General features: G+C 41.4%; 1 protein-coding gene across 1 annotated transcript; it reads right to left on the bottom strand.

Moving 5' to 3' along the window:
* Nucleotides 1-12425: 12425 nt before the first annotated feature.
* PENK (proenkephalin) lies at nucleotides 12426-17133 on the bottom strand. The gene is made up of 3 exons (XM_028119017.2): nucleotides 17095-17133; nucleotides 16470-16610; nucleotides 12426-13088 (listed from the first exon to the last, which is right to left on the bottom strand). The coding sequence occupies exons 1-3, from the start codon at nucleotides 17131-17133 to the stop codon at nucleotides 12426-12428; spliced, it is 843 nt and encodes a 280-aa protein (XP_027974818.1).
* Nucleotides 17134-27234: the final 10101 nt, after the last annotated feature.

The raw sequence follows: 27234 nt of genomic DNA, 5'->3' as shown, positions 1-27234 counted from the left end.
CGACTTCCAGCTCTATTACAAAGCTGTCATCATCAAGACAGTAAGGTACTGGCATAAAAACAGACATATAGATCAATGGAATAGAATAGAGAGCCCAGAAATGGACCCTCAACTCGATGGCCAACTAATCTTTGACAAAGCAGGAAAGAATGTCCAGTGGAAAAAAGACAGTCTCTTCAACAAATGGTGTTGGGAAAATTGGACAGCCACATGCAGAAGAATGAAACTGGACCATTTCCTTACACCACACACAAAAATAGACTCAAAATGGTTGAAAGACCTCAATGTGAGACAGGAGTCCATCAAAATCCTAAAGGAGGGCACAGGCAGCAACCTCTTTGACCTCAGCCACAGAAACTTCTTCCTAGAAACATCACCAAAGGCAAGGGAAGCAAGGGCAAAAATGAACTATTGGGACTTCATCAAGATAAAAAGCTTTTGCCCAGCAAAAGAAACAGTCCACAAAACCAAAAGACAACCGACAGAATGGGAGAAGATATTTGCAAATGACATATCAGATAAAGGGCTAGTATCCAAAATCCATAAAGAACTTACCAAACTCGACACCCAAGGAACAAATGATCCGATCAAGAAATGGACGGAAGACATGAACAGACATTTTCCAAAGAAGACATCCAAATGGCCAACAGACACATGAAAAAGTGGTCACCATCGCTTGGCATCAGGGAAATCCAAATCAAAACCAAATCAAAACCTCAATGAGATACCACCTCACACCAGTCAGAATGGCTAAAATTAACAAGTCAGGAAACGACGGATGTTGGCGGGGATGCGGAGAAACGGAACCCTCCTACACTTTGGGTGGGAATGCAAGCTGGTGCAGCCACTCTGGAAAACAGTATGGAGGTTCCTCAAAAAGTTGAAAATAGAGCTCCCATACGATCCAGCAATTGCACTACTGGGTATTTACCCCAAAGATACAGATGTAGGGATCCGAAGGTGTATGTGCACCCCGATGTTTATAGCAGCAGTGTCCACAATAGCCAAACTGTGGAAAGAGCCAAGATGTCCATCGACAGATGAATGGATAAAGAAGAGGTGGTATATATATACAATGGAATATTATGCAGTCATCAAAAGGAATGATATCTTGCCATTTGCAATGACGTGGATGGAACTGGAGGGTAATATGCTGAGAGAAATAAGTCAATCAGAGAAAGACATGTATCATATGACCTCACTGATAGGAGGAATTCTTAATCTCAGGAAACAAACTCAGGGTTGCTGGAGTGGGGGGGTTGGGAGGGATGTGGTGGTTGGGTGATATACATTGGGGCTGGTATGTGCTATGGTGAGCACTGTGAATTGTGCAAGACTGTTGAATCACAAATCTGTACCTCCAAAACAAACAATGCAATATATGTTAAGAAAAAAAAGAAGATAGCAGGAGGGGAAGAATGAAGGGGGGGATATCGGAGGGGGAGACGACGCATGAGAGATGATGGACTCTGAAAAACAAACTGAGTGTTCTAGAGGGGAGGAGGGTGGGGGGATGGGTTAGCCTGGTGATGGGTATTAAAGAGGGCACATTCTGCATGGAGTACTGGGTGTTATGCAAAAACAATGAATCATGGAACACTACATCAAAAACTAATGATGTAATGTATGATGATTAACATAACATTAAAAAATTTAAAAAAAAGAAATGATTTGGAAATGTAAGGGGGGGAAGTAGGATATCCAAATTTCTAGATTATGGACTACAGCAAGAGAAAAGATGTGGTAGCAATTGTCTACAGGGTTGGAAGAATGTGTCAGCACTCAAAAATCCATATTATTCTCAATAAAGAAATACTTACAAGACCATAAATAAAAAAGAAGTGGGTCAAAGAAAAAAACCAAAAAGGAAGTTAGAAAGAATTTTGAACAGAATAAAAAGACAACAGGACATCAAAATTTGTGAGATGCAGATAAAACAGTGCTTAGAAGAGAATGTAAATGCTTCTGACAAAATAAAACACCCATCTCTCTTAGAAACTTTCAGCAAATTAGGACTACAAGGAAATTTCAATATGATAAAATAGAACTATGAAAAACCTATAGCTAACAACATATTTAATGCTGAAAGGCTAAATGCTTTCCCTTTAAGAAAGTCAAAGAAAGGACATCTGCTATTACCATTTCTTGTAGGTTCTGACCAATGCAATAGAGCAAGAAAATTGAAATAGCATGTATACAGATTTGAAAGGAAGAGCTCAAAATATCTTTATTTACAGATGACATCATTGTTCATGTAGAAAATCCAAAGAAATCTGCAAAAAAAGGTAGTAGAACTGAAGGATGTAAAGGATGTAAATGATACAACCACTTTGAAAAGAGTTTGCAAAAAGTTTTATGTTTGCTAAAAAGTTAAATACACATTTTCCATACCACCCAGTCATTCTTCTTCTAGGTATTTATCTAAGAGAAATGAAAGCACATGCTCACACAAAGACTTGTACATGAATGTCCATGATAGCTTTATTTGTAATAGCATCAATTGGAAACAACAAAAAATCTTCAGTAGGTCAATGGAGAAGGAAATTGTGGTCTATCCATAGAAAGGAATAAAAAAAGGAATGAACTATAGATGCATGTGATACCATGGATGAATCTCAAAAAATTATGCTGATTGAAAGGAGCTAGACAAAATAGAGTATATTAAGTATATTCTGTATTATTCTATTTACATAAAATTCTAAAAAATGCAAACTAATGTCCAGAAAAAGATGGTGGATAGGGATAGGTAGAGTTGGAAAGGAAAGGACGAATTGCAAAGTGGTAGTGGAAGGCTTTTAAAGGGCAAGATTAAGTTTATTATTTTGAATGTGATGATAGTTTCACATTTGTATACATATTTCAAACTCATAAGAATTTCCACTTTAAATAGGTACAGTTTACTGTATATCAATTATACACCAGTAACACTGTTGTAATTTTTATTAGCCCTATAAAAAGAATTGACTACCTTGTTTTCCTCTCTTGCTATTTTTAAAATCAGTTTTGATTCTATCACTATTTACCCACTGAATTTTCTTCCTCTTTTCTTCCTAGTTATTTTTATCTGGAATTTTTATTTTCAAATTCATTTTTTGAAATAGGCAATGCTAACTAATATAAACATTCAAGAGTCTCAATGTTATTTCTTTCATTTTACCTTTTCCTTCTCTATTCATTATTCTTCTTGCTGAAGTGTATCCTTTAGTATATCTTTCAGAAAGAGTTGTAAATATTCCTAATGTTTGTACTATTCCAAATGTCTCAACGTTACAGTCTTAAATACTAATTAAATATAGGATTTTGGTTTAAATCTCTCCACCTCTCCCCCATACTGCCCTTCATTTTTAAAAGACATTTTCCAATGTATTCTAGCATATATTATGTCAATATAAGACCTTCAGTTTGTCTGTTACTCCTCTGTAAGTAATTTGTCTTTTATCCTTGATAGTTTTTTAGATTTCTCTTTACTAGTGATGCTTTAAATTTCACCATCATATAGCTAAATATGTATTTACTTTTATGTAACCTGCTTGGTACCCTTCTTTTTTCTTTTTTTTTTATTATGTTATGTTAATCACCATACATCATTAGTTTTTGATGTAGTGTTCCATGATTCATTGTTTGCATATAACACCCAGTGCTCCATTCATGTTTTCTATCTTTGGATAAAGCCTGTTGTCAATCCCATAAAATTTGTAGCCATTGTATTTTAAATAACAACCTTATTGAGATATAACTGACATGCTATAAAATTCACTTTTTGGAAGTGTACAATACAGTTGTTCTTAATATATTGCCAAATTGTGTAACCATCACCACTATATGATTACATAACAGTTTTATTACTCCCCAGAGAAACTTCAGACTATGAGCAGTCAATCCCCATTCACCTTCTCCCTCCAGTCCCTGGCAAACACTAATCTACTTTTTGCCCCTGTGGATTCTGGATATTTAATATAAATGGGATTATGCAATATGTGACATTCAGTGTCTTGCTGCTTTCAGTTTGCCTAATGTTTGCAAGTTTCATCCCTGTTGCAACACGTATCTGTATCTTATCCCTTTTATGGTTGAATAATATTTCATTACATGGCTGTACCCCATTCTACTTATCCATTCATCTGCTGATGGGTATTGGTTTGTTTCTACTTTTTGACTATTATGAATAGTGTTGCTATGAACATTTGTGTACAAGTTTGTGTGCAGACATATTCTTTCAGTTCTCTTGTATATATATATGCAGCAGTAGAAATGCTGGGCCATATGGCAACTATATGTTTAACTTTTTGAGGAATTGCTAAACCGTTTTCCAGCAATGTATGAAGGTTCCAACTTTTCCACATCCTTGAAAACACTTGTTGTTGGCCATCTTTTTTATGGTAGCCATTCTGTGGATGTGAAGGGTTACTGGTTTTCCTTTGTCCTTTTTCATAGTCTAAGTTTTTGGAACTCCTAAAAGATATTATTGAAGTTATTCAATCTATTCTTGTCACTTAAATATGTTTTCAATTAAAAATATTTGTTTTGTTGTGGGTGATTTCCTCATTATTAACTTTCAATTAGCTAATGCAGTTGTGAACTGTGTCTAGTCTAGAATTTATCTTGCTTTATTAGTTTTTTCCAAATAACTATATGCCTCATTTATTGCTAACACATTTTAATTTCATAGTTTCTTGATTTCCTTTTTATGGAGGGCCATCCTGCCTTTATTCTGTTGAAAATCTTGTAACACTTGCTTTAAACTTTCTTTTCAGATGATCTTAATATGTGCATTTCATCACGAGTGAAGTTGTTGCATTCGCTGGATTTCTTGAAGTTATTTTCCTTATATATTTTAGAATTTTATAGTGCCACTTGTATAAAATGGGAATATTTCTCTTTCTCCCTCTTTCCCCACTCTTACTTGTTTATCGGTTTTACACCTCCCCATAATGAAGTTAATCATATTGCAAATCTAGTGGCTAAAGTGACAGGTGGTTTTGCCCAGATACTGGTTCTTTAACTGTATCTACTTACTCCTATCACCCCAAGAAACCGGAGTCCTGGTCAGCATTCTTGAATTTTTTCATACTTTTTCAATAGATGGGCAAGAGCTGCCCCTATATGATACCCTTGGCAATGGACCTGGCTCTCATATTTTCTCTTTGATCCCAGTTATTATGAAAAAGTAAAGTAGAGGGCCACCTCCACTAGTCTCTAGGCTCAGAGCCCAGGAACCCACCATTTCAGCTCCTGCTTAGCATGGTGTATTTCTATCCGTAGCCCAAGCTACATGTAAGTTCATCTTTTTCTTTTTCTTTTTTTTTAAATTAACGTATAATGTATTATTTGTTTCAGGGATACTGGTCTGTGATTCATCAGTCTTATATAATACCCAGTGCTCATTACAACATATACCCTTCCCAATGTCCATCACCCAGTTAGGTTCATCTTTTTCTGAGCATAGTCATGTTTTTTAAATTAAAACAATTTACGTATCTTTGCTATGAGTTTAGATGGGAGCATGGACTCATAATGCTCTTTTGTTGAATGCCTATGACAAGGAAAACAGAGATGGTTTCTACTTTCCCACTTGTTGAGACAGAAATCAATCACACAAATTAACAAATAGTTATAAAATGCAATATGTGCTGTGAAGGGAAAAATAAACCAAACAATAAAAAAAAAGTGTTTTGTGAGAGCTATAATGAAAGACCATGACTAGCCTGGAAACACTAAGCAGGGAGAAGTGAAGAAGTGGACCTGTGAAGTCATTAGTAATAGGATCAATCAGCAACCGGCTTCTAGTGCAATTGATTGATAATGGCTGATTGATCTTAAGCGAAATGTTTTGTTTTAGTGGCTTTAAATTCTGATAAAATTCCATAAAAGTCCTTTTTTTTTCTAGAATATCTTCTAAGACCCTGTGTAGCAAGGATCTAGTTATATAAAATTTAGTTTTGATTTCATTTGAAGTCTTTCAGGTACAGAAGATGTTCAACGGGGCCCATCTTCCTAAGCTGCCTCAAGGTGGTTGTCAGGCTTCAATTTAGAGACTCTTGATCGTATCATGCCATTTCTGCCTGGCCTTCCTTCTATGGCTCAGTATTCTTCTGTTCAAAGCCCTATGTATTTTCTTTGCTACGGCAGCCATTCCTAGGCTGTGCTACAGTTTTGGAAAGCTGATTGGATCAATAACCGAATGTATGGATTAGTAGCTGACTGCTTGTTTTGTGAGATTATTTGGGCACAAAGGAGTTGCCAGGTGAAGTATTGCAACTCTCAAAAGTTTCCACATTTTTTTTGCGTTTTATCTTGCAAAGAATGATTTCACACTAAAACTACCATCAGGAGACAGACTTGTTTCTTCCTTGGAGTAATGGTCCCATTCAAAACACAATTACGTGATTTCTAGGGTTTTGAGAAAATGTAATTCCAAAGCTTTTCCAGGAGGCTTGTAATTTGAGGCATTACATTTACAGCTGAAGATACACATGATGGAAAACTGGAACTTCTTAATTACATAATTCAGTATATACAGAAAAAGGATTATTTAGTATAATCTGTCAAAAAATTACCTAGAAATCAATTCAGAAAAAGACAACCAAGCAGATAAATGGACATATATATTATAAATGGGAATATAAATTCGTATGGTATTTTTGGAAGCTATGTGTCAATAACCACAAAATATTAAATATGCATCTCCTTTGACCCAGCAATTCCATTTTTAGAGATCATTCTATGGAATAGTTGGAATGTATAGTACTGGTAAGAAAGGAAGTCTAATAAGTGGTCTGCATAAGAATGAGCCTTGACCCTGCACTTCCTTATCAAGAGATAAAGAATCCATACAGTCTTATCACCTTGTGTGGGAATATCTCTCCTGTTTCATGCTCTGTGAGTGCTCTTTCATCTCTGCTTAAAGTGTGGTGTGCGTGATATGACACCTGGCCAACCTCACTGCAATATCTGTCCTCTGCAAAGAGGGGATGGGGTTCCTTCCAGTGCCACATGAGAGGGGTACAGGTAGATGAGTTGCCCTATGTTGGCCATGGGTAGAGACCTGCTGGTCATTGGGGGACTGATGCCCAGTATTGAAACTGATCTCACCCTGTCTCTTGTCTATGTGAGTGAAGCATGGGTCCATCCAATGCTTGAGTGTACTATGTTTTCCTTGGTGATTCTGATACCAAGATACAATGGGCAGAAGTGTTTAGAGTCTTCCCCTGGGATTGTGTGGTACTTTGCTTGACAACTACTACTGCTACTGCTACACACACACACACACACACACATACACACACACACACACCCCTTTTTATACAGGATAGCGCATGTAATGTAGTACATATATATTTATGAGGATGTTTATTGCAGCACTGTTGGTAATATGAAAAATTACCAGTGGGGTTGTTTTTAAAAAGCAAAGCACACATGTTACACAATAACCATGCATCAGTTGAAGAGTATCAGGCAGACTTACATGTTGATGTAGAAATATTGCCAAGATATAGTAGGTGGGGAAAAAAGGTGGCAGAATAATATGTACAGAATTATTTTATTCATGTTGACAATGAAAATAAAACTGTGTATGTCTCTGCAGGCATGTGTGTGGTGTGTGTGTGTGTGTGTGTGTGTGTGTATTCATTAATGAAAAAATATATATATTTAGGATAAACCCCAAATTTTTAATAGTTACTTCTGTGGAAGGTAGGGGAGATGAAAGAGGAAGCTCACTGTAACACTGTATAGTTCTGCCTTTGTTTGGATTTTCTTTGGAAGAACAAGTAGAGCACTTAAAACTAGCTGAAATTACCTTCTGTTTGTTGGTGTTTCACTCTGTCCAGTAGGAGGTAACTTTGTGAAAGCAGAGAATAGGCTGGACTTTTGTTTTCTGCCGTCCCTGGACCTAAAATAGTGCAGTATATGCTCCATAAATATTTACTCAGTGAATAACTTTAGCAATAAAAAGGGAAGAGATAGCTCACAGTGTAAGCTCTGCCCACTCCCAATTCACCTAAAGCCCCTGCCCTACAGGCCAATTCTTTAACCAGTATGTTTCCTTTCTAGCAATTCAGGGAGATGTGCTCTTGTGATAATGTGGACTTCTCTGTAGATATGTTATACCTGATTAATGAAAAGACCTAAGAGAAAAAGCATAAGCATGTGACATGGATGGGTACGCTTACGTTATTGCCAGGTCCCTCCGCTGCGTGATTGTTGTACTCCCTTCTCTGCAGAGACAGGCATTCCTGGTCACTAATATAATTGTATGCTTTGTTTTTTTGTTTTTCTTTTTTGCTTTCCACTCTCTAAGCAATGAGTGAACTTTGCAAATGCAGGTTTTTGGTATAGCGAGTGATTAACAAAATCTCTTCATTGTATTTTTACCATAAAACATGGAAGTTTATATAACTGTCCCCCCCCCAAGATAAACCAGGATGCTTTGAAGGGTGCCAAATGATGACAGATATGGATGGCAGATATAACTGATGTAAATGATACATTCTTCCCTCAGGAGAATGCGGAGTGAGGAAAGTTGTTCTATTTGGCAGAAAAACATATCAGTTTATCTTGCCACTTACCTGCTTTCAAACATGAATTGTTTTCTTTCACATCTAGACTAAAACCCAGAGCCCTGAAGGCTTCATAAATCTTGTTCCTCTCGTTATGCACGTGTTCCTATTTGCGGGCAATGCACTCACTGTTCTCTCAGTCTGAAATGCTTCTCCACCAATTTTCATGTAGCCGGCTCTATCATTTGTTGAATGAATGAAACGATTCACATGGGGTGCTTTGGTATACTTCCAGAAAAAAGCCCCTAAATATTCCCAGTCGTCACAGTTTCAAAGCATTCAAAGCCGTATGCTCCTCCTTCATCTTCTAAAAAGAAACCTCTGTAGCTCAAGGCTCAGATTCTTCATGGCTTTGATTTTGGATAACTTTCTCGTTCCACAGGTTTTCCACGTTTGTCGTAGAATATTGAGAAAATGAAGATGAGTATTAAGGGGCACTGCATTCCTTCCTGCTCCGTGAGACACAAGCCTCAGAAGAGAAAGCACTCTTGTTGGGTTTTCTCAGGCTCTCACCAGACCAAAGCTCACAGATAGTTCTTCATCCCTGAGAGGCCTGGCTGACAGAGCACCTGGTCCCTGAGTGGCCTGGGAGTGACAGAGCACCTTATTCCTGAGAGGCCCAGGATGAGGCAGGGTGGGGTAGGGAAGAGCCCAATATCTCTGTGTAAGAACTGGGAGTTATCACAACCAGCTAATGAGGAAAGAGCTTCAGATCACACAACTAGCTGGGATTTCCACCCAGGCACCCTGGTCGGAGTTTTACACACAGAGTTCGCAGAGCTATCAACTCTCAGAAGGAACCCAGACCAGGACCAGGCTTGAGGCAGAGCTTTCTCCAGGCCCTCAACTCTGCAGCCACTTGGAGCTCCTAGCCAGCCCAGCTAACCCTAAGTCCTCGTCCTAGGCTAGTTCTAACCCTAGTCCCTCCCGTGTTTCCAGACCCCTGAACACCTGAGCTGAGTGCACACTGAAGTCCACAGTCACAGTTATCACAGTTATCTGAGTTCTCAGTTAACCGTCCACAGTTCTCTGCGTTTAAAAGGGCATCCCCGATGATTCAGGCAAAGGCTCCTGGGAATCCAATTAAGACATTTCTTTTTTAAAAAATATTTTTATTTATTTGACAGCAAGAGAGAGAGAGAGAACACAAGCAGGCAGAGGGAGAGGGAGAAGCAGGCTTCCCGCTGAGCAGGGAGCCTGATGAGAGGCTCCATCCTAGGAGCCCGGGATCATGACCTGAGCCAAAGGCAGATGCTTAACCGGCTGAGTCATCCAGGCAGCCCTGATTAGAACATTCTTGAAAATCAAAACCTTTAAAGGTTAAAGGTGCAAAATTCTAAAGATGGATTTCAGACTGCAGGCCAGATGAGAGAGATATTTGGGGGCCCAGGAAGACCCGTAGAGCACCCCTCGGGTCACATTTCCTGGACAACTGTGAGGCTCACTCGACTGCATTTGACCTTCCACGCAGGAGCAGGTAGCCTCATGGGCAGCCAGAGAGAAGGCACCCTCAAGGCTGACCATCTTTTCCTCTTTCTTTCTTCTTTTCCTGTTTCCCTGTCCCTCTTCTCTGTCCTCTCCCTTCATAAACATTTATGGCGCATCCTCTACATTCTTCATTTTCCACCAGGTGTGAAGAGGGGGAGGAAATACAAGAGTGAGTGACACTGTCCTGCCCCAGGAATTGCTGGACCCTTAGCAGAGGTGACAGGTGGCAAAAGAAGTGACAGGTCTGTTAACCACTCTGAGTGTTTTAGTCTGGTCTACACAGCTACCCCAAATTAGAAAAGAAGGGGCTCCTCCATAAAGAGTTGTGCTTGATTTGAAAAATATTGTATTCATTTGATTGTGAAAACTGTGATTTTCTCAAACCCTATTGTATGAGGTGTGTGTGTGTGTGTGTGTGTGTATATATAATATATGTTAATTATAATAACTATGTTACTATCTTATCATGGAGGGACAAGGGCATTTTACTCTTGCCATCTCTAGGACGTAGGCTGGATTCCTGTTTCCAAGGTTTGGGAATCCTTTGCTCTAGGGGAGAGAATTAAGTGACTTTTTTTCTCATAAGACTAGTCCCGTGTCTCTTCAATCTGACCTGCAGATGGGTTTGGTTTGGTCCACACTGTTTTAAATGGAATCAATGACCCAAATTAAAAACTTGGGCTATTACCACGAAAACCTGGGTTTCAGGTTTCTTTGGAGAAGTCTGGCAATATGGTGCTGGCATTTCTCAGGGAAACAATTGGCTAAGACTGACTGGAGATCTACCACCTCCAAAGTGCTATAGCCTTACCATCCCTATTGCTCACAACACTGGCTTCCTAGGCCCAGCTGCTGTTTATCACCTTTTTCCTGATCTGCTTCAAACAGTTACGTTACTTCCATTTCTAGTTCAGAAGGAGAGGGCTCTCAGCTGGAAGAAAAAGTTAGTTTGCCAGGGATCAGGAAGAGAAGCAGTGGTATGGCTCTGAATGGTGTTGACCTCTTGCACTGATCAGGAGGAGAAGAGTCTTCTAATAGCGCATGGCCATGTTTGATGTCCTGGGGACCCCAGCAGGGCTGGACTCAGAGGGACAGACTGCCCAGGACAGTGGAGCTGCCTCATCAGAATGGAGCACACAGGCTTGCACATGGGTAGACTGCACGGCAGAATTTTGGGGGAAGCACACCAAAAGAGAGAATGGGGAAGGGTCCTGGAGAAATGACCTAGTAGATGGGAGTTTAGCTGCAGGTGGTTTCAATTAGAAAAAAGGAGGACATGTTACTTTTTTTGTTATTGTTCCCGAATGTTGCCCCAAATGGTTTAATTAATATGAAGTGGCCATAAGCTTCTTTGTGTGATAATTTGCCTTCTAAAACATCCGTAATACCATTTCCAGTGATCTGGTCACCAAATTCCTTCATTCATTCCTTTATTCACTCATATGTCCATTTGTCAGATACTGGAGAACTCACCATTGGTTGTGGTGTAAGGATACACACTAGTGAACAATATACAGTCCCAAGCTCTTCCAATTCTTGTAGTGACCTGAGTGAGAGATCGGGAGCAGGAGTGTAAGGACATTGTTCGGGAACAAGATGAAGTTTGGGCTCTGCATTCTATTTCTATCCTTCAAATGCTGGGCAACCTTGGTTCAGCAATTTAACCTCTCTGGGCTTCATCTGCATTTGTGAAACGGGGCTAAATTATCTTTCATTTCTTATTAATTTCTAAAACACTTTGTTGAAGAAAACAGACATGCACCTCTGAATGTAAGTGAGATTTCCTTCTATAGGGGGGCATAGCTAGTTTCTCTATTAGGCTTTGGTTTTTCTTGCTGTATCTGATTTCCAGAAATGAGAGTGGAAACGCACTGTACTTTGCTCAACGTGTTCACTCACGTAGGATTTTATATACAAGGAATTACATGAGAAATGGTTTTGCAGCCTCGGCTGTTGGAAGAGAAGGAGGCCAGTGATGATGCTGCCCAAAGCAGATGGCTTCAGTGTTTTTAACCTTAGGATTTACAGTGGGAACCGGAAGGCGAGTGAGGACCTCAGAGAAAAAGAAACTTACACGAATGTCATGCAGCTGGGGTAAGGGGTTTATTGTATCTATTTACAAGTAAGCATTTATTGGTGTTTTGTCAAAAATAAAGAACAAGGGAACAACATCACTGTAGCATGAGAACAACACAGCTGCAATAGACCGATACTGAGCATAAACATGGTCAAGAGAACACAGAACCTGAAGTGAGCACTGTCAGGTTGTATAGTTAGTTATCCAGACAATAAAGGCAACTCTACAATGCAAGCAATATGCGATAATAGGGGGCAGAGGAAGGCTTGCTGGGGCCTGGGGTTCACTGGCTGCCAAGGGGATTAAAATCTCATAAATCCTCCATATCTTTTCTCCATCTCAGGAACTTCTTTGGAGTAGCTTTCGCCTTCTTCGTCGGAGGGCAGAGAGTCGGCAAAGCGCTTGAGGAAGCCCCCGTACCTTTTCTGGTAGTCCATCCACCACTCGGGGCGACCAACTCTTCTCATGAAGCCCCCATACCTCTTCTGCAGCTCTTTGGCTTCTTCTTCCAGCTGGGGGCTTCTCTTTAAGGCTCTCATGAAGCCCCCATATCTCTTGCTCACTTCTTCATCCTCACCAACCTCTGGGTGGGGGCCACTTTCTCGGTTCTCCCCGGTTGCCAGCAGCTCTTTGAGCAGGTCTGAGGAGTTGGCCAGGAAGTCCTCCCCCTCTGCATCCTTCTTCATGAAGCCCCCATATCTCTTGGCCAGGACTTCCCCTCCATTGGCCTCTTCTTCTGGCTCCTGAGGATAAAACTCATCCATTTTCTTCATGAAGCCTCCATACCTTTTCATGAAGCCCCCATACTTTTTGGCCAGCACATGGCTCTCCTCAGCCTTGCTGCTCTCTGTGAGGGCAGTGGAGCCATCTTGGGGAAGCTCCAGCTGAGACAGCTGCAGGAGCTCCTTGCAGGTTTCCCAGGTTTTGAGAGAGGGCAGCTTCCCTTCACATTCCAGTGTGCAAGCCTGGGAAAAGAATTCCATTTAGTGATACCAAGAGGCTTTTCTGACTTCATTAGGTAAACACGTTTTTGTGAACCACAGCATGTGTGCTTTGATATGGAAACTCTCATACAATAAAGTAATTGCCATTTTCTTACTACAACTTTTCAATATACCGAACAGGCAAATCAAAGGGAAATGGAATCTTTGTGGGTAATTAATTGAATCAAATTAGAATTTTTCTTTAGAATTTTAACAGATTGTATCTACCGTGCCACTTCAATATTGTAAAAGACCTTTTCCACCCAATTTTAACCTAGATTGGCTGCCGGCACTATCTAATTTCACTGGATAATTTTCCACCATTGATCGCATTTTGTTTGAGCTTTTTCTAACCAAGAGGGAGATATTTCTCTTTACTTAATTAGGGACATCATCCCGATTCCTTTTATCTTCTTGTCTTACAGGTAAAATCAATATTAATAATATAAGGTTTGTTTACTTTTCTTGTGTTACTATTCTATCTGGAATGGCATCTAGTATTCCTGCAAATACTTTCATTCTTTAAAGAAAAACAATTTCAAAACAAATTGGAAAAGAAAGACATTCTAAAACTCAATTTAAGTCCTATGAGTTGCATTATGACATACTGATTTGCTGAATGTAGAGATGATTTGCTCCCCCTGCTTGATTGAAAACAGACTTAAACAAATTAAAACAGATTTAATCACCTTGAACCAAATGTTTGTATTGATGAGCTCTGATACGAAATTATCATATGCAAATGTTCACACATTATTCATGTTTCTTAACATTTAGTTACTGGTGTACAAAAAAGTTTTTATTTTCCCCCAATGGAAATCATAATCCTTGACAAAATGGGAATGAGAAATGATCTGTATATAATTCCTTCTTTTTATTATATAATAATTAAATTCTAATCATTGTAAGATTTAGGCTATGTGTTCTAATAATCTTGTTAAGATTCTCTTCTGTTTGACAGATCACTTGGGTATGAAAAAAGAGAACTACTATTGCATGAGCATTTATAAAGTCTATATAATATTTCTGGGCACTTCAGGCTTTTGATAGCTGCTTGAAGTATACTTATAGAATGCAGGTTACAGACCCTTGATTTAGATAAACCAGGTCCTTTCTTTGTATTTAAAAATATATTGGTATAGGGGCTCCTGGTGGCTCATTCATTAAGCGTCTGCCTTCGGCTCAGGTCATGATTGGGATTGAGCCCCACATCGGGCTCCCTGCTCAGTGGGAAGCCTGCTTCTCCCTCTCCCACTCCCCCTGCTTGTGTTCCCTCTCTCGCTGTGTCTCTCCCTGTCAGGTGAATGAATAAAATCTTTAAAAAGTATATATTGGTATATTAATTTATATAAAATACACACATATTATTTTCACATTTCTTGCATTGTGAGCATTTCACCAGCTCTTAATAATTATTTAAGCTTTGTGTCTAAGAAAATTAAATATATGCATATATAAAAATCTAAAGATGATCCAGTTAAAATGATCCCGTGTTATTCTTGATATCTAAGAAATAAAAACATCATTAAAAACGTAAGATGTTAAGGTGTCCATAACATTTCCATTTTAAAGTAAAATGAAATTATCTCATTGCCAAAAATTACCATTGAATATTTTGTATACTATTACCAAAAGGCTTTTTAATGTTGGGATTCCTTCAAAAAGAAATAATGACAAATAAGCAGAATAAAACACTCATACTAAAGAAGTCGTGTTAACTTATAAGCCTCTATATAGGTCTATGCATTTTTTTGGTAGTATTTATCACACTCTGTGTTCTATGGTCAAGATCATATCAGACCGTAAATTCAATTTGGACATCAATCATGGCGTGCCTGCTTAGCTTTGCATCCACCAGAGAACCAAGCACAAGTGTCTTTCAGGTGGTAGAGCCTCAATATTTGTTATGTTGATTCTACATAGTTTTAGTTAGGCAGCCTCATTTCTCCTGTCTTCTGCATCTGAGCTGAAATTCTAGAACTGCTATAATACCAAGAACATAGTCATTAACAAAGCCTTTTGTCACAGAGAAAATAACAACCCTACATGTAAGCCCCAATAAAAAAACCAGTCGGTTAAACAAATCAGAAAGACAAAAGACAGATAAAGGGGAGTGTTACCCCTATTTAAGAGGCCACATTTCATCATGGCTTAAATACAAAGCCCTACTCTGTGTCTTCTCTTTGAGGCCATGTTAGTTCCTGCACAAATGGAATGAAGTAGATCAGGTAACTCAAGCAAAACAAGCAAACATTTAACCTGAAATGTATGCCTTGGGTTTTGTGGAAATCTTTCCTTAATTTTCATCCCCGTTTTATGCATCTACATCACAAAATTTCTTCAAAGGCTCCAATGAGTAACTTAACTCCTTGGATTAATACATTATTCTCTACTGAGCCTTTTAAGTCATCACACAATTTCCACAAATTGAGAAGACAGCGCAAAGGAATCACTGGAGGAGCGAGTTAAACTGAAGCTTCCTGGGGTCCCAAATTCAGAGATTCCGATTCAGTAGAGCACCAGGGGCGATTTAAGAGCACGGGGACTCTGACCAGAATGAGTATTCTTTTTGTTTTCAGCTTCTCCCTCCCACCCCCAGCTCCCGTCATGTAGTTTATCTTTGCATTGTTGTCACCTCTTTGGACCCTGGCCACCTCTCCTGTGCCTATTTCATAGCCAAATTAAACTGTTGTCTTAGCAGCTATCACAAAAGTACACCCAAGATAAGACAGAAGTTGAATTCCAGAGTCACTTGCCTGTAAGACGTGCTGATCTCTTTCTCTCCAGTCTACTGTGCACCCCCCCTTCCTCTCCCTTCCTCCCGGTCCCAACCCTTTCCTCTCTCCTATCCACAGGTGAGGGGAAGGGCTTGAGGGATTTGAGGATGAAAGGACTGGAGAAATGGAATCCAAAGAAAGACAACGAAATGTCACTAATAAAAAATGACATTATTTGCAGGAAGGATGGGAGGATGGATTGTGTGGAAGGGGTCCTTAGTGGGACATGTTAGGACCTGAGGTGACTGAGCATCTTCCTTGGGACAGGTGGGGCGACAACCTAGTGCTCTCCGAGATGCGGAAGAGAGCGCATCTCGGGGCTCCTGCATCCCCAGGGTTAAAACGAACTTGGTTTGTGTGGCAACACTGCCGCCCTCCCCGGTCCCTAGATGGTCGCAGGTCCCGAAGCTGAGAGCTAGAGCGGGACTTTTGTCAGCGTTCGGGGAACAGTCGGACACCTGCGTCACCAGAGATCGGCGCCGCGGCGGCGGGACCGATGGCGTGCAGGCGATGCGCCCTGCGGCCTCAGGCCGGGCTGAGTGCGCACTGACTCCGCTACCAGCCCACCCACCGCGGCTACACTCACCAGGGGGTTGATGTCAGTCGGGCGCGCCAGGCGGTAGCTGCACGTCGCGCAGTCCTGGCTGCATTCCGCCCTCACGGTCGCCAGGAGCCCCGGGCCGAGCGCCAGCAGCCAAGTGCAGAGTCTCAGGAACCGCGCCATGGGCTGCAGGGAGAAAGGGACGCGAACTCCGAGCGTGCAGGGCGCAAAGCGGGTCCCTCCGAGGGACCCCTCGCCGGGACAGTCCCACCTGGGGATTGTCGAGCAAGAGGTCGCAAGGATGCGCCTTTCTGGGCCCCCGCCCGGCCGGCCGACACCGCTCCTGGAAGCCCAGGGGCAGATCGCCTCGCGGTTCCCAGGTTAACACGGCCACCCCGAACCCGGCGATGCCCAGGCGCTCGGCTCTCTTTCCGGACTTATACTGCCTCAGGAGGATTCTGGAGAGAATACCCGAATGCGAAGACCCAGATGTGAGAGAACGGGAGCCTTGGGGTGTGGGGGGCTTTCACCCGGCTCACAAACAGGGACCAGAAGAAAGTTGGGGCACCCCATGCAATGAATGAAACGCCGAGGGAAAAAAAAAAAACCCGAGCAGGCGGACGGCCCCAAACGCACGCAGCAAAGGCGCAATTTGGACAAGTTCACTCACGTTGACGGCGATCCGATGGCGCAGGCTGGTCGGAGACATCCGGTCCCAAACACTGCTCTGGAAGGGAGAGAAGAAGGCAGGTGTGAGCCCAGCGGGCGTCGGGGCGAAGCGTCCGGGTGCGCGGGCAGACGCGGGCCTCACCGTCGCGGTCCTCTGCGTCTGCGGGGCTCAGAGCGCCTGCCTCGCCTGGCCTCGCTGTCCCGGGGCTGGTGGCGGCTGGAGCCACTTTATAATTAACCCCCAAGCCAAGGAGGCGAGCGTGCCCCAATCGCCGGCGGGCTGCAGCTGACGCAGGCCCTACGCCAGCCCCGCGCCGACGTCCTCGTGGGAGGGGTCCGTCCCGGCCCCTGCAAGCGTCCCGGGGGTGGGGGGCGTGGGGTGGCTCAGCTCGCGGCTGGGTGACACACTGAGGCAGTTAGGACATGTGGGGAGAGAGTGGGATGACATCAAGTACTCCCCGAGTGAGGTCAGTGAAATTGCACTCCGTGGGGGTGCGGGCTCCAGGGACGGAGCCCAGGTGGAGGCGTTAAGAGGGGCAGGTGGACGGTCTTAGATTTTTGGAATGTGCTGGAGACCCTTTGGGCTAGTGAACCTGCCCTTTCTCAGCCTCCTCCTGGGGCGGTGGGTGGTCGCGGTGGATGCCAAACAAGGCCGTCCCGAATGTCATTTATCCACCAGTCTGTTCCCCTCATTGGACTCCCAGTTCCCTGCTGCAGCGTCCAACAGCGCCGGGCGCATGTGGGCGCTCAGTTAATGGTCAAAGGAAATAATGAAACTTACTGGGAATCTTAAAATCTAGGGACTGAGTTTTCCCCTTGCACGTTAGTGAGACCCCTTGCCAAACGTGGACGGGAACAGCGTTCCTCTGGCGACCGCAAGCCGTTCAGCCGCCGCGGGAGCGGACTCCTCTTTACCCAGCTTCCAAGGCAGGCTTCCGAGTCGGGGACACGCTGCCTCAAGCGCGCTGCCTAGGGTGTCCTGGGAATGTTTGATGAGTGAGAGGGGCTGCGGGGCGGGTGTGATGTCAGCGTGCCAGGACTGTAGGGGCAAGAGGGAGACGAGGGACGCGGTACACCTGGCCGTCTGGGGCTTGGGGGCGCACATCCGCTCTGCAGGGAGGGGGCCGAGAGCCAACGGTGGGGCCTGGGGCTGTCTGTTGAGACCCACTCAGCCACTTCCTAGCTCTGCGGAAGATTGCCAAGGGGCAAGTTATTTACCTTGTGTAAGGCCTCAGTTTTCTCATTTGGCAAATAGGAGCAAGAGGTAATGCGCCATTCCTAAGATTCCGGAGAGACGCAAATGAAATAATGGACGAAAGCCTTTAGCCTGTGTCTGACATATAGAAAGTCCTGGCAAAGGTGTATCTAATCATCTGTCATCCGTCATTCATCAATCTTTCGGTTTGTTTATCACCTACGCAGCATACATCTTGTTTATTTATCCATCCATGTGTCTCTTTATCCGTTTTGGCCCTAGAGGGAAACCACAAACGGTTCCAGAGCCCATACAACAGAGAGGGTCTCAGGTCTTTCCCAGCCGCTTGCGCCCTCTGCAAGGATGGACCACAACCTCAGCCTTCGCAGGTACCAGCAGCCTCAGGGCTCCCCAGGCTCGGGGCGCGCTGCATCTCCCATTTTGGTCGCTAGAGGGCAGCGCTCTCCTGCGTAGGTTTGGAAGAGCCGCGAAGGGGTCTCAGTGCCCACTCCGCACCCGCACCCCGAATGACCGCAGAGCTGCAGGGGTGCACGGTCTGCCTTCCGGGCAGGGGCAACTCTGCAGCTGGGGACCTGGAAAGGGGAGCTCTGGGGTGCCTAGCCCTAAGAAGACGGCATTGACATCTTGCCAGAAAAACATAACGTGCCGCTTGGACACTTTAGGCTCTTACAGGAGGGGGCTGATGGTGTCATCTGCAGCAGCTTACCCTCCCTGCAACGGAGAGGAGAGCTTACATCTGTGGATGCGATTTCCTCCAGTGGCCTGCGCTTTGTAAAGGCAGCGGACTACACTGCAGTACTCCGTGCAAAAGGAGTGCACGAACAAATCCTACCCAAAAGGAAAGCAGTCTTGCTATATCTGGGCACCGGCATGCCGGGCATCACCCGAGAACTTTAAATACACAATCAGGGACGAGAGGCTGAGACATATGTGTGTGTGGAATGACCACACCACGTGTGGCTTCCTTAGGATATGCAGTGCTAGACACGAAAGGCTCCTTAGAATCTCGGAAAGATATAGAAGCTTAAGGTTGAAAAGGGTTTTAGGTATAATTTATTCCAACCCTCATTTTATAGGTGGGGAAAATTGAGGTCCAGAGCGTCCAAGTGACATCCAAGTGACCAGCCCAGACAGTGGCAAAACCAGGTTCTGCCATACCTTTCTGGGGAGGCCTCCTCCCTGGCATCTACCTCGGGTTTGGTTTGTGTCTGTTGGAACAATTAATGTCTGCTCTGAGTTCCTTTCTCTTCGTGAATCTGCGTCTTTCTCTGCAGCGTTTTAAATGTCAGGAAAGAGAGTAAGGGAAGGGGAAAGAGAGGGCTGCCCCCAGGAGAAGTTCAAGGGCACTTAGTGTCCCAGTACTGGGCCAGTCTTTGGGACACAGTGAGTGCTGAATAAATGTGTGTTGCCTGAATGTTGGAAGGGATGAGGGAAATGGTGAGGGGTCGGTACTGTTTGCATGCCCCAGGGATGATCTCTTCCATTCCCCTTCTCCGTCTTCCCTGGAGGCTAAGGGGCATGCATTTTTGTATTCATTTCTTTATATTTTAGTGGTGGCAGTGGGTTGCAAGGAATTCATCTTTTCATGATCCTGTAAATATTTATTCCAAACTCATAGATATTGCATTACCTTCTGGGAAAAGGCTGCTCTAGAAATCAGACTCAAAAAAGGGAAGGGAAACTTCTCTTAAGTCATTTAATTCTGATTTCTGTGTCAGGATCAAGATCTCTCTTTCTTCTTCTGATCCTAAGGTCCCAAACTTTAGACAAAAGGGATTTACTACAGAGACCAGAAAAAGGTGATTTGTAAAATCTTTCTGATGAATGGTGCTCTGGGAGCTGTAGGAGGGATTTTAAAAGTCCTTGCAATGTCCTCTTTTATCATTTTCAGGATGGAAGATGCCTAATTTGAATGACGTCCTTTAGGTGCCTGTTTGTCCCCCTGTGTCCTCTTCCTCGCCACCCAGATACAGATACTTTATTGTGGAATTGCTATCTCTCTGCCCCTCAATCCCTAACATATCAGTAGTGGGAACACAGCAGTTCTGCACTCCGCACTCCGGGGACTGTGTAATGTTTCAGCATAAAAGTGCCACGTTCTAATATTTCGGATGTTTGGAGTCATGCCAGAGGCAGAGTAAATTTGCCTGTTTTCCGTTACAATCTAAGGTACATGCTTTGCAAGCTAGGATTCTGTGAGCTAGGCACATTACGGTGAAGGATCCTGTTAAGAAATTCTTCAGACTGGCTCAGAACACAGGTCACAGAGAGATGGTAAGTGGGATTGGTTGGAAGGAGATGCTTTGACGGTGTGATAAATCCCCACTTCAGGGAAAATGAATGCTGGTACATTCTCATTCTCATCCAGGAAACAAAATAAACCCCTTAGAAGAAAAAGTAAGCTGATACAAAGTTGCTCCTGAGTGAGTTTAAATAATAGATAATGTGTCAATGTGCTGGAGAGAGAGAAGAGGGAGGGGCGAACAACAATAAAAACATCAGGGAAGGGAAACTAAACTCAGCACATCAAACATAATGTATACATATGTGTAAACTTGGAATTGCAATAGAGTTACTAAGGTAGGCCTTCAGGTCTCAGGAAAAAATAAATTTGAGTATTAAGCATCAATAAAACAAGTTGCAGGATGACTCATTAGATTAAGAGAAGATATAGCTGGAATCCAACCAATAAATGGATTCTTTTTTTTTTCCCTCCAGGAATCTGAATCTTAATTTTATTTCTTACTGTAACAAGGAAGAGAAAATTTAATTTTAAGCAAGGTATGTTTTATAATGTTAATAAAGAATAGAAAGTTTTTAGAATAAATCTTACAAAAGAGGTACAGGGCCTTAACAGAGAACATTAAAAAATGTTAATGAAAAACACTTAAACCTAATAAATGGAAAACATAATCCCTAATTTGGTTACTTCCTGTGGTGTCATTTGTCTTATTCCTCTATCTCCTGCATTTCCTAGAAACTGGAATTTATATCTTAAGTCTTAATAGATTCAAATTAAATATATTTTTGGCTAGATTATGTCACAGGTGATATTTCGACTTTATATTCCATCACATAAACATACCTGGTTATCCCCACCATGAGTGAAGCTAACTAAGAATAACCACTGAATTGGGTGATTGACCACTTGATTGGAATGATCTTCAGATTCTTATCAGTTACCATTGGTAAGAAATTATTCTTATGCTCCCTATAAAATTTCTAACAAAAGTAAAGAGTCTAATGACATTTCCCTGTTTTCACTGACAAATATAGTCCATTTCTTTTGCTAATACAAAAATATCTCGAACTCGGACTTTTTCATACCACGTGTTTAAAATATAATGGCGAAACTCTAATTCACAGATGGTACAACCAATCCCATGCAGCCAGTTTTTAAGTACTACCCCACATCCTCCACGGAGAAATAAATTTCCCGTATTTTGAAGGTAGAGATTTGGGGCTGTAGTTTGCCTTTTGCCTCTAGGACCCCTGCTCAGCTCATCCCCTCTTTCTCGCTCCTGACTGGCTTCACTTCGGGTTGTGACACGATGCTCCTTGGGCACAGGGAAAACACCCCCTCTAGCACCTCCATGACCCCTTCTCCAACAGAAGTGACATGTCCTGTGTAACTGGCTGCTCAGTGATGTCCAGGTGCTAGAGCCTTGTCTTGGCTACCACACCACGTTGCAGTGTTGCTGTAAGTTTGGAACATCACTCATCTGGCTCTTTGGTTCTGGGATGGGTGGGGCATGCTATCAGACTGCTCGAATCAGGTGGCCTTCGGAGGAGCCACAGATGAGGCTGTGCTCAGTCTGAGGTGACTGTCCTGAGGACTCTAACAGCCTCATGTCCGGGCCAGCTGCCCCACAGATGGAAGAGAGAAGTATCTTCTGGCATATAAGCCCATTCATAGCAACCTGTTTGGGAAGCTCTAAGTTTGTGCAAAGGCTGCAAGCTGAAAAAGTTTAGACGTTTGAAGGACTCCCGAGTAGCTTGACTTTTTTATTTTATTTTATTTTATTTTATTTTATTTTATATTTTTGATGTTTTTTTCAAATTTTATTTATATTCTAGTTAGTTAATATACAGTACAACATTGGTTGCAGGAGTAGAATTCAGTGATTCATCACTTACATACAACCCCCATTGCTCATCATCACAAGTGCCCTTCTTAATCCCCACCCCCCACCCACCTCCCTCCATCAACTCTCAGTTTGCTCTCTATCTTTAAGAGGCTCTTATGGCGTGTTTCCCTCTCTCTTTTTTTCTTTTTCTTCCCCCTCCCATATGTTCATCTGTTTGTTTCTTAAATTCCACAGATGAGTGAAATCATATTGTATTTGTCTTTCTGTGACTGATACTGACCTATTTTGATACACTCCAGCTCCATCCACGTCATTGCAAATGGCAAGATTTCATTCTTTCTGATGGCTGAGTAATAGTCCATTGTGCATATATACCACATCTTCTTCATCCATTCATCAGTCGAGCAGCTTGAATTTTAAAAAATGATTTTTGGAAATGCCTTGAAGAAATTTGATAGCCACACCAGACAACCAGTCATGTTAGAAAATTGTATTACCTCTTTGGACCTAAACTTTATTTAATAACTTGACTTTGACTTGTTTTTGGTTGTGTCCAAAATCAAATTGCATTTCCCACCTGCAGGACCTGCAGAGAAGGCAAAAAATATTAATTGAATGATTGAATGAAAACATCCACTAAGGAAACAATTTCCACAATTGAGGCAGTGCTAGAGGAGAAATTCTAAATAGGTTTTGAGAAACAATAAATCCCTAGAATAAATACAAGGGCTCCAGTTTACCTGGAATTCTTTTTTTTTAAAGATTTTTATTTATTTATTTGAGAGAGAGAGAGTACACGAGGGGAGAGCGGGAGAGGGAGAGGTGGACTCCCCACTGAGCAGGGAGCCCGATGCGGGACTCGATCCCGGGACTCCAGGATCATGACTTGAGCCGAAGGTAGTTGCTTAACCAACTGAGCCACCCAGGAGCGCTACCTGGAATTCTTGAGGGAATTCCTTTGCATATGATCCACAGCACAGAGCTTTACACGTAATGGATACACAATAAAATTGTTTTTAAAAACTGTGTTCCTACTTGTAGTTACATCTTCCATGACCCCCAAGTCCATGGGATGGGCTCAACAAGTTAAAATGTTGTGGTAAAATTATATAAGGACATAGCTAAAATTCTGTATTCACTTCTAACTCCATCATTATTCTTTTGATATTTACTTTGCTTCCTATAGATATTAGAGTTTAGAAAAAAAAATTTTTTTAAATATGCTTGTGAAAAATCAGTCTAGAGAAGGTGATCTTGTGTGGCACAAAATGGAGTAAGAGAACACTGAGGTTGAAATATACACCTTTTTTCCAACTCTGAAACTCTTATCTGATAATACATTTATTGGAAGAGTAGTCCCAATGAATATCTTAGCAGATATCCTAGAAACTGACACATTGCAAGATCTTATGAAGAAAAACAATTACATTTCTATTAAGAGTTGAAGATCAGAAAATGCTAATTTTAATTTTTGTTCTGCTATCAGCTGAATGTATGCACTTGAGAAAGTGAGTTTCTAAACCCCATTTTTCTCATCTGTACAATAGAGATGACAAAATTAACTGCCCTAATTTATTGCATGGATTAAGTGAAAAACTAATATGCATACTATGTTAGGTATTGCATTTCTATTAATGACCCTTTTTATTGTGTTATGTGAATTTCTGAAGCAAAAAAATTTTTTTTCAGTTCCTGGATTGTCATGTTCTTGGCTTCTCATTTTTGAAGCTGTGATTTGTTTGCCTTAGTGTAGTGTTCAAATAATGAAAGCAAGTGAGTATTTTGATAATGGCTGAAGGAAATGCATTTTTTATCTACCTGGATCCAGTGCTCCAAATTAAAAATTACAATGATAGAGCAATTTATAATAGTCGTAGGTAACAAGCTGCTTCATAAAGTTGTAATAAGATATTGCTGGAAAAGATGACTTGTGGATAGCGTAATCTTAGCAATTGTTACTGTATTTGGCATATATTGTGTAATATTAATCTCCAACATTTCTGTGTGTAGCAGAGCAAATTAGGGGAGGTAAGATGTAAAGAGGTGCTTGGTCTAGGGCACTTGGAGGCTCCAAACGAGGGCAAGAGTTGGAACAAGTGGAGAAGATAGGAGAGAGAGTCCTAGGACAAGGCAGAGAGACAGGAAGGAGCCCGTCAGTGAAGACAGCTGTCAGCGTGCAAAGTGGTGTGACTGGGGAATTGATCTGCTTTGGGAAGTCTCTGGTAGGCTGGGTCAGGGGAAGTGGGAGTGAGGAGGAAGGAAGGGGACTGATCAGCCACTTGAGGTGGTGGGAGTGGTTGTCTTTGGGAAAGCTGCTGGTCACTCAGGGTAGTGTGACATAGGGAGCATTGACTTCTATGTGCCCCCTTTGCTCTGCAATGTCCACTCCCACAACGAGCTAGATGCCTCCAAGAAGATTTGTGCGGAGATGTGGTGAGAAATTTTTTTGTTCTTCATGTATAATGTGTTTGTTTTCTAACTTCACCTCCCCCAGAGAAGATGTGGGAATCAGACAGAAGGTGAGCATGTTGGGATCATCACTATTGCTTGCCCAATCCTTTGTCCTCCCCTAGAGGATGACACACTCATTCATTAAAAAATGGACACTCACTTAGGACAAGTTCTTCAGCTCCTTGCTGTATGATCTTCAAATGGATTTGTTTCTTTCACTTCCAGTGTGTCTGATTTTGTACATGACATCTTCCCAAGCCCTTAGGGAAGCTTGTGTCATTGACTACTCCTTTCTCCAATGTATTGTTAGTTTTTGCCTCTCAACTGTTTCTTTGTCCTCATATTGCACTCCTAAGCATAAAAACTTAGTCAACTCTTTAGTCATCTCTTCTTCAAATCTGCCCTTGCTCCTGTACTCACCTCAGGGAATGACAGACATCTGGAAATCATCCTTTTTAAATTTAAAATTTAAAATTTAGCCATCCTAAGGGATGTGGCACCTTTTAATTGAATTTATACTTCCCTGATGACTTAATGATGTTGAGCTTCTTTTCATGTGCTTTTTGGTCATTCATATTTTTGTATATGTTAATTCAAATACTTTGCTCATTTTTATTTGATTGTTTATTTTTTATGTTGAGTTGTCAGAGCTCTTTGTATGTTCTGGTTATAAATCCTTTGTCATAAATAAGTTCTGTGAATAGAGAATATTTTCTTCCAGTGTCAAGCTTGTCTTATTATTTTCTTAACCATGTCTTTTGAAGAGCTAAAGATTTGTGTCTTATCTAAGAAATCTTTTGTCTACCCCCAGGTTGTAAAGACACTCTCCTCTTTTCTTCTAGAAGCTTTATAGTTTTAGTTGTTATGTTTAGGTCTTTGATATATACCAAGTTAATATTTGTGTCTGTGATAAGGGTCAAAGTTAACTTTTTTTCCAAAATGAATATCCAGTGTTTCAACACTATTTGTTGAAAAGACTATACTTTTCACATTGGATTATCTTGGAAACTTGGTCAAAAATCATTTGACTATATATGTGTGGATCTATTTCAAATTCTCTATCTGATTCTTTGCTCCACTGGTCAACATGTCTATGTGTATGCTAACATTTCACAGTCTTGATTACTATAGCTTTATATTAAATCTTGAAATCAAACTGTAAACCCTCCAACTTTGGTCTTCTTCTTTGTAATTGTTTTAGCCAGTGTGGGTTTTTTACATTTCCATATAAACTTTAGAATCAGTTCATCAATTTCTATAGAAAAGCCTGCTGGGATTTTGATTGGACTGAATTAAATCTTAGATGAGTTTTGAGACAATTGACATCTTAACATCTGTGTCTTCCAATCCATGTATGTGGTACATCTTTCCATTTATTCAAGTCTTTAATTTTTCTCAGCAATGTTTTGTAGTTTTAAGTGTGTAGGTATTGCACACATTTTGTAAAATTTATTCCTAAGCATTTAACATATTTTGATCTCTTTCAAACCATATTATTTTAAAGCTTATTTCTCAGTTGTTTGTTACTGGTTCTATTTTATTTTTAATAGAAGGACAAACTCTTATAGGTACTAATGTTGTTCTTTGTTAGTTTATAATTGATAGTGCATTCCTCCTCTCCTAGCCTGTAGGTGACTTTCCATAATCTTCTTTTTATTCTCCTTATGTAGGCACATGTACTTGTATATAATCGGCACTCAATAAAAATTTTTTGAATGAAGATATCACTTTCAAGATCAAGTTCATTTTGGTTTAGTTTTCAAAAGACCATTAAAAAACACTCAGAATTTCAAACTCTGGGAATTCTCATGGCTTGAGCTATACCTGAAAAGCAGAGTGAAGTGATTTGACAATTACTTGACTGATTTGAAAAATGTGGACATTTCTCCACTTGATTGGCATTCAAATTACCTATTGTTTATCTTAACAAGATAAATGTCAAATCACATCTCACTTGTGTTATTTCAGGAGAGAAGCCTAAAAAAGAGAAAAGGAAATGGTAACTACCGATTCTAAATCCACAGCGCTGCACACAGAGATGTAGGGAGCAGGAGCTGATGTAGCTCAGGACCATTACAGCAACTACAGGGTAATAGAATCTCAGGGTTGCGAGGAATCCTAGAGGCAGAAGGAATTGAAGAATTAGAGGTGTAGTTGGATCAGATGAAAGTAGGTTCCTTCCCAATCTTAAGTTTCCATGGTTGTTGAAGATTACAGATTTATCTTAATTTTAAAAAATCCATCATCTAGAGAGAGAGGAATTTCTTATCTTTACTAATATAATGACTAACTTCTTTACTAATATATTTAACCTGCTTAAATAGGTCATAGACCCCAGAGTCATAGGACTTTGCAAGCTCTAATGTCTGGGAATTCAAATCAGAAA

Source organism: Eumetopias jubatus, unplaced genomic scaffold (genome assembly GCF_037043125.1).
Source record: "Eumetopias jubatus isolate StellerSeaLion01/CBP00866 unplaced genomic scaffold, mEumJub1_p1.0 scaffold_4, whole genome shotgun sequence".
NCBI lineage: Eukaryota > Metazoa > Chordata > Mammalia > Carnivora > Otariidae > Eumetopias > Eumetopias jubatus.
Note: the sequence above shows the minus strand (reverse complement) of the source record. Positions and strands in the feature narration are given on the sequence as shown.

Bases quoted from the DNA above. Each gene is read 5' to 3' on its own strand.
- PENK (XM_028119017.2), bottom strand. From the start codon at position 17,133: ATGTCTCCGACCAGCCTGCGCCATCGGATCGCCGTCAAC. The intron at 16,611-17,094 runs GTGAGTGAACTT...TTCTCCCTGCAG, and splicing joins GCCATCGGATCGCCGTCAAC to CCCATGGCGCGGTTCCTGAG. The intron at 13,089-16,469 runs GTGAGTGTAGCC...TTCTTTTCCCAG, and splicing joins CGACTGACATCAACCCCCTG to GCTTGCACACTGGAATGTGA.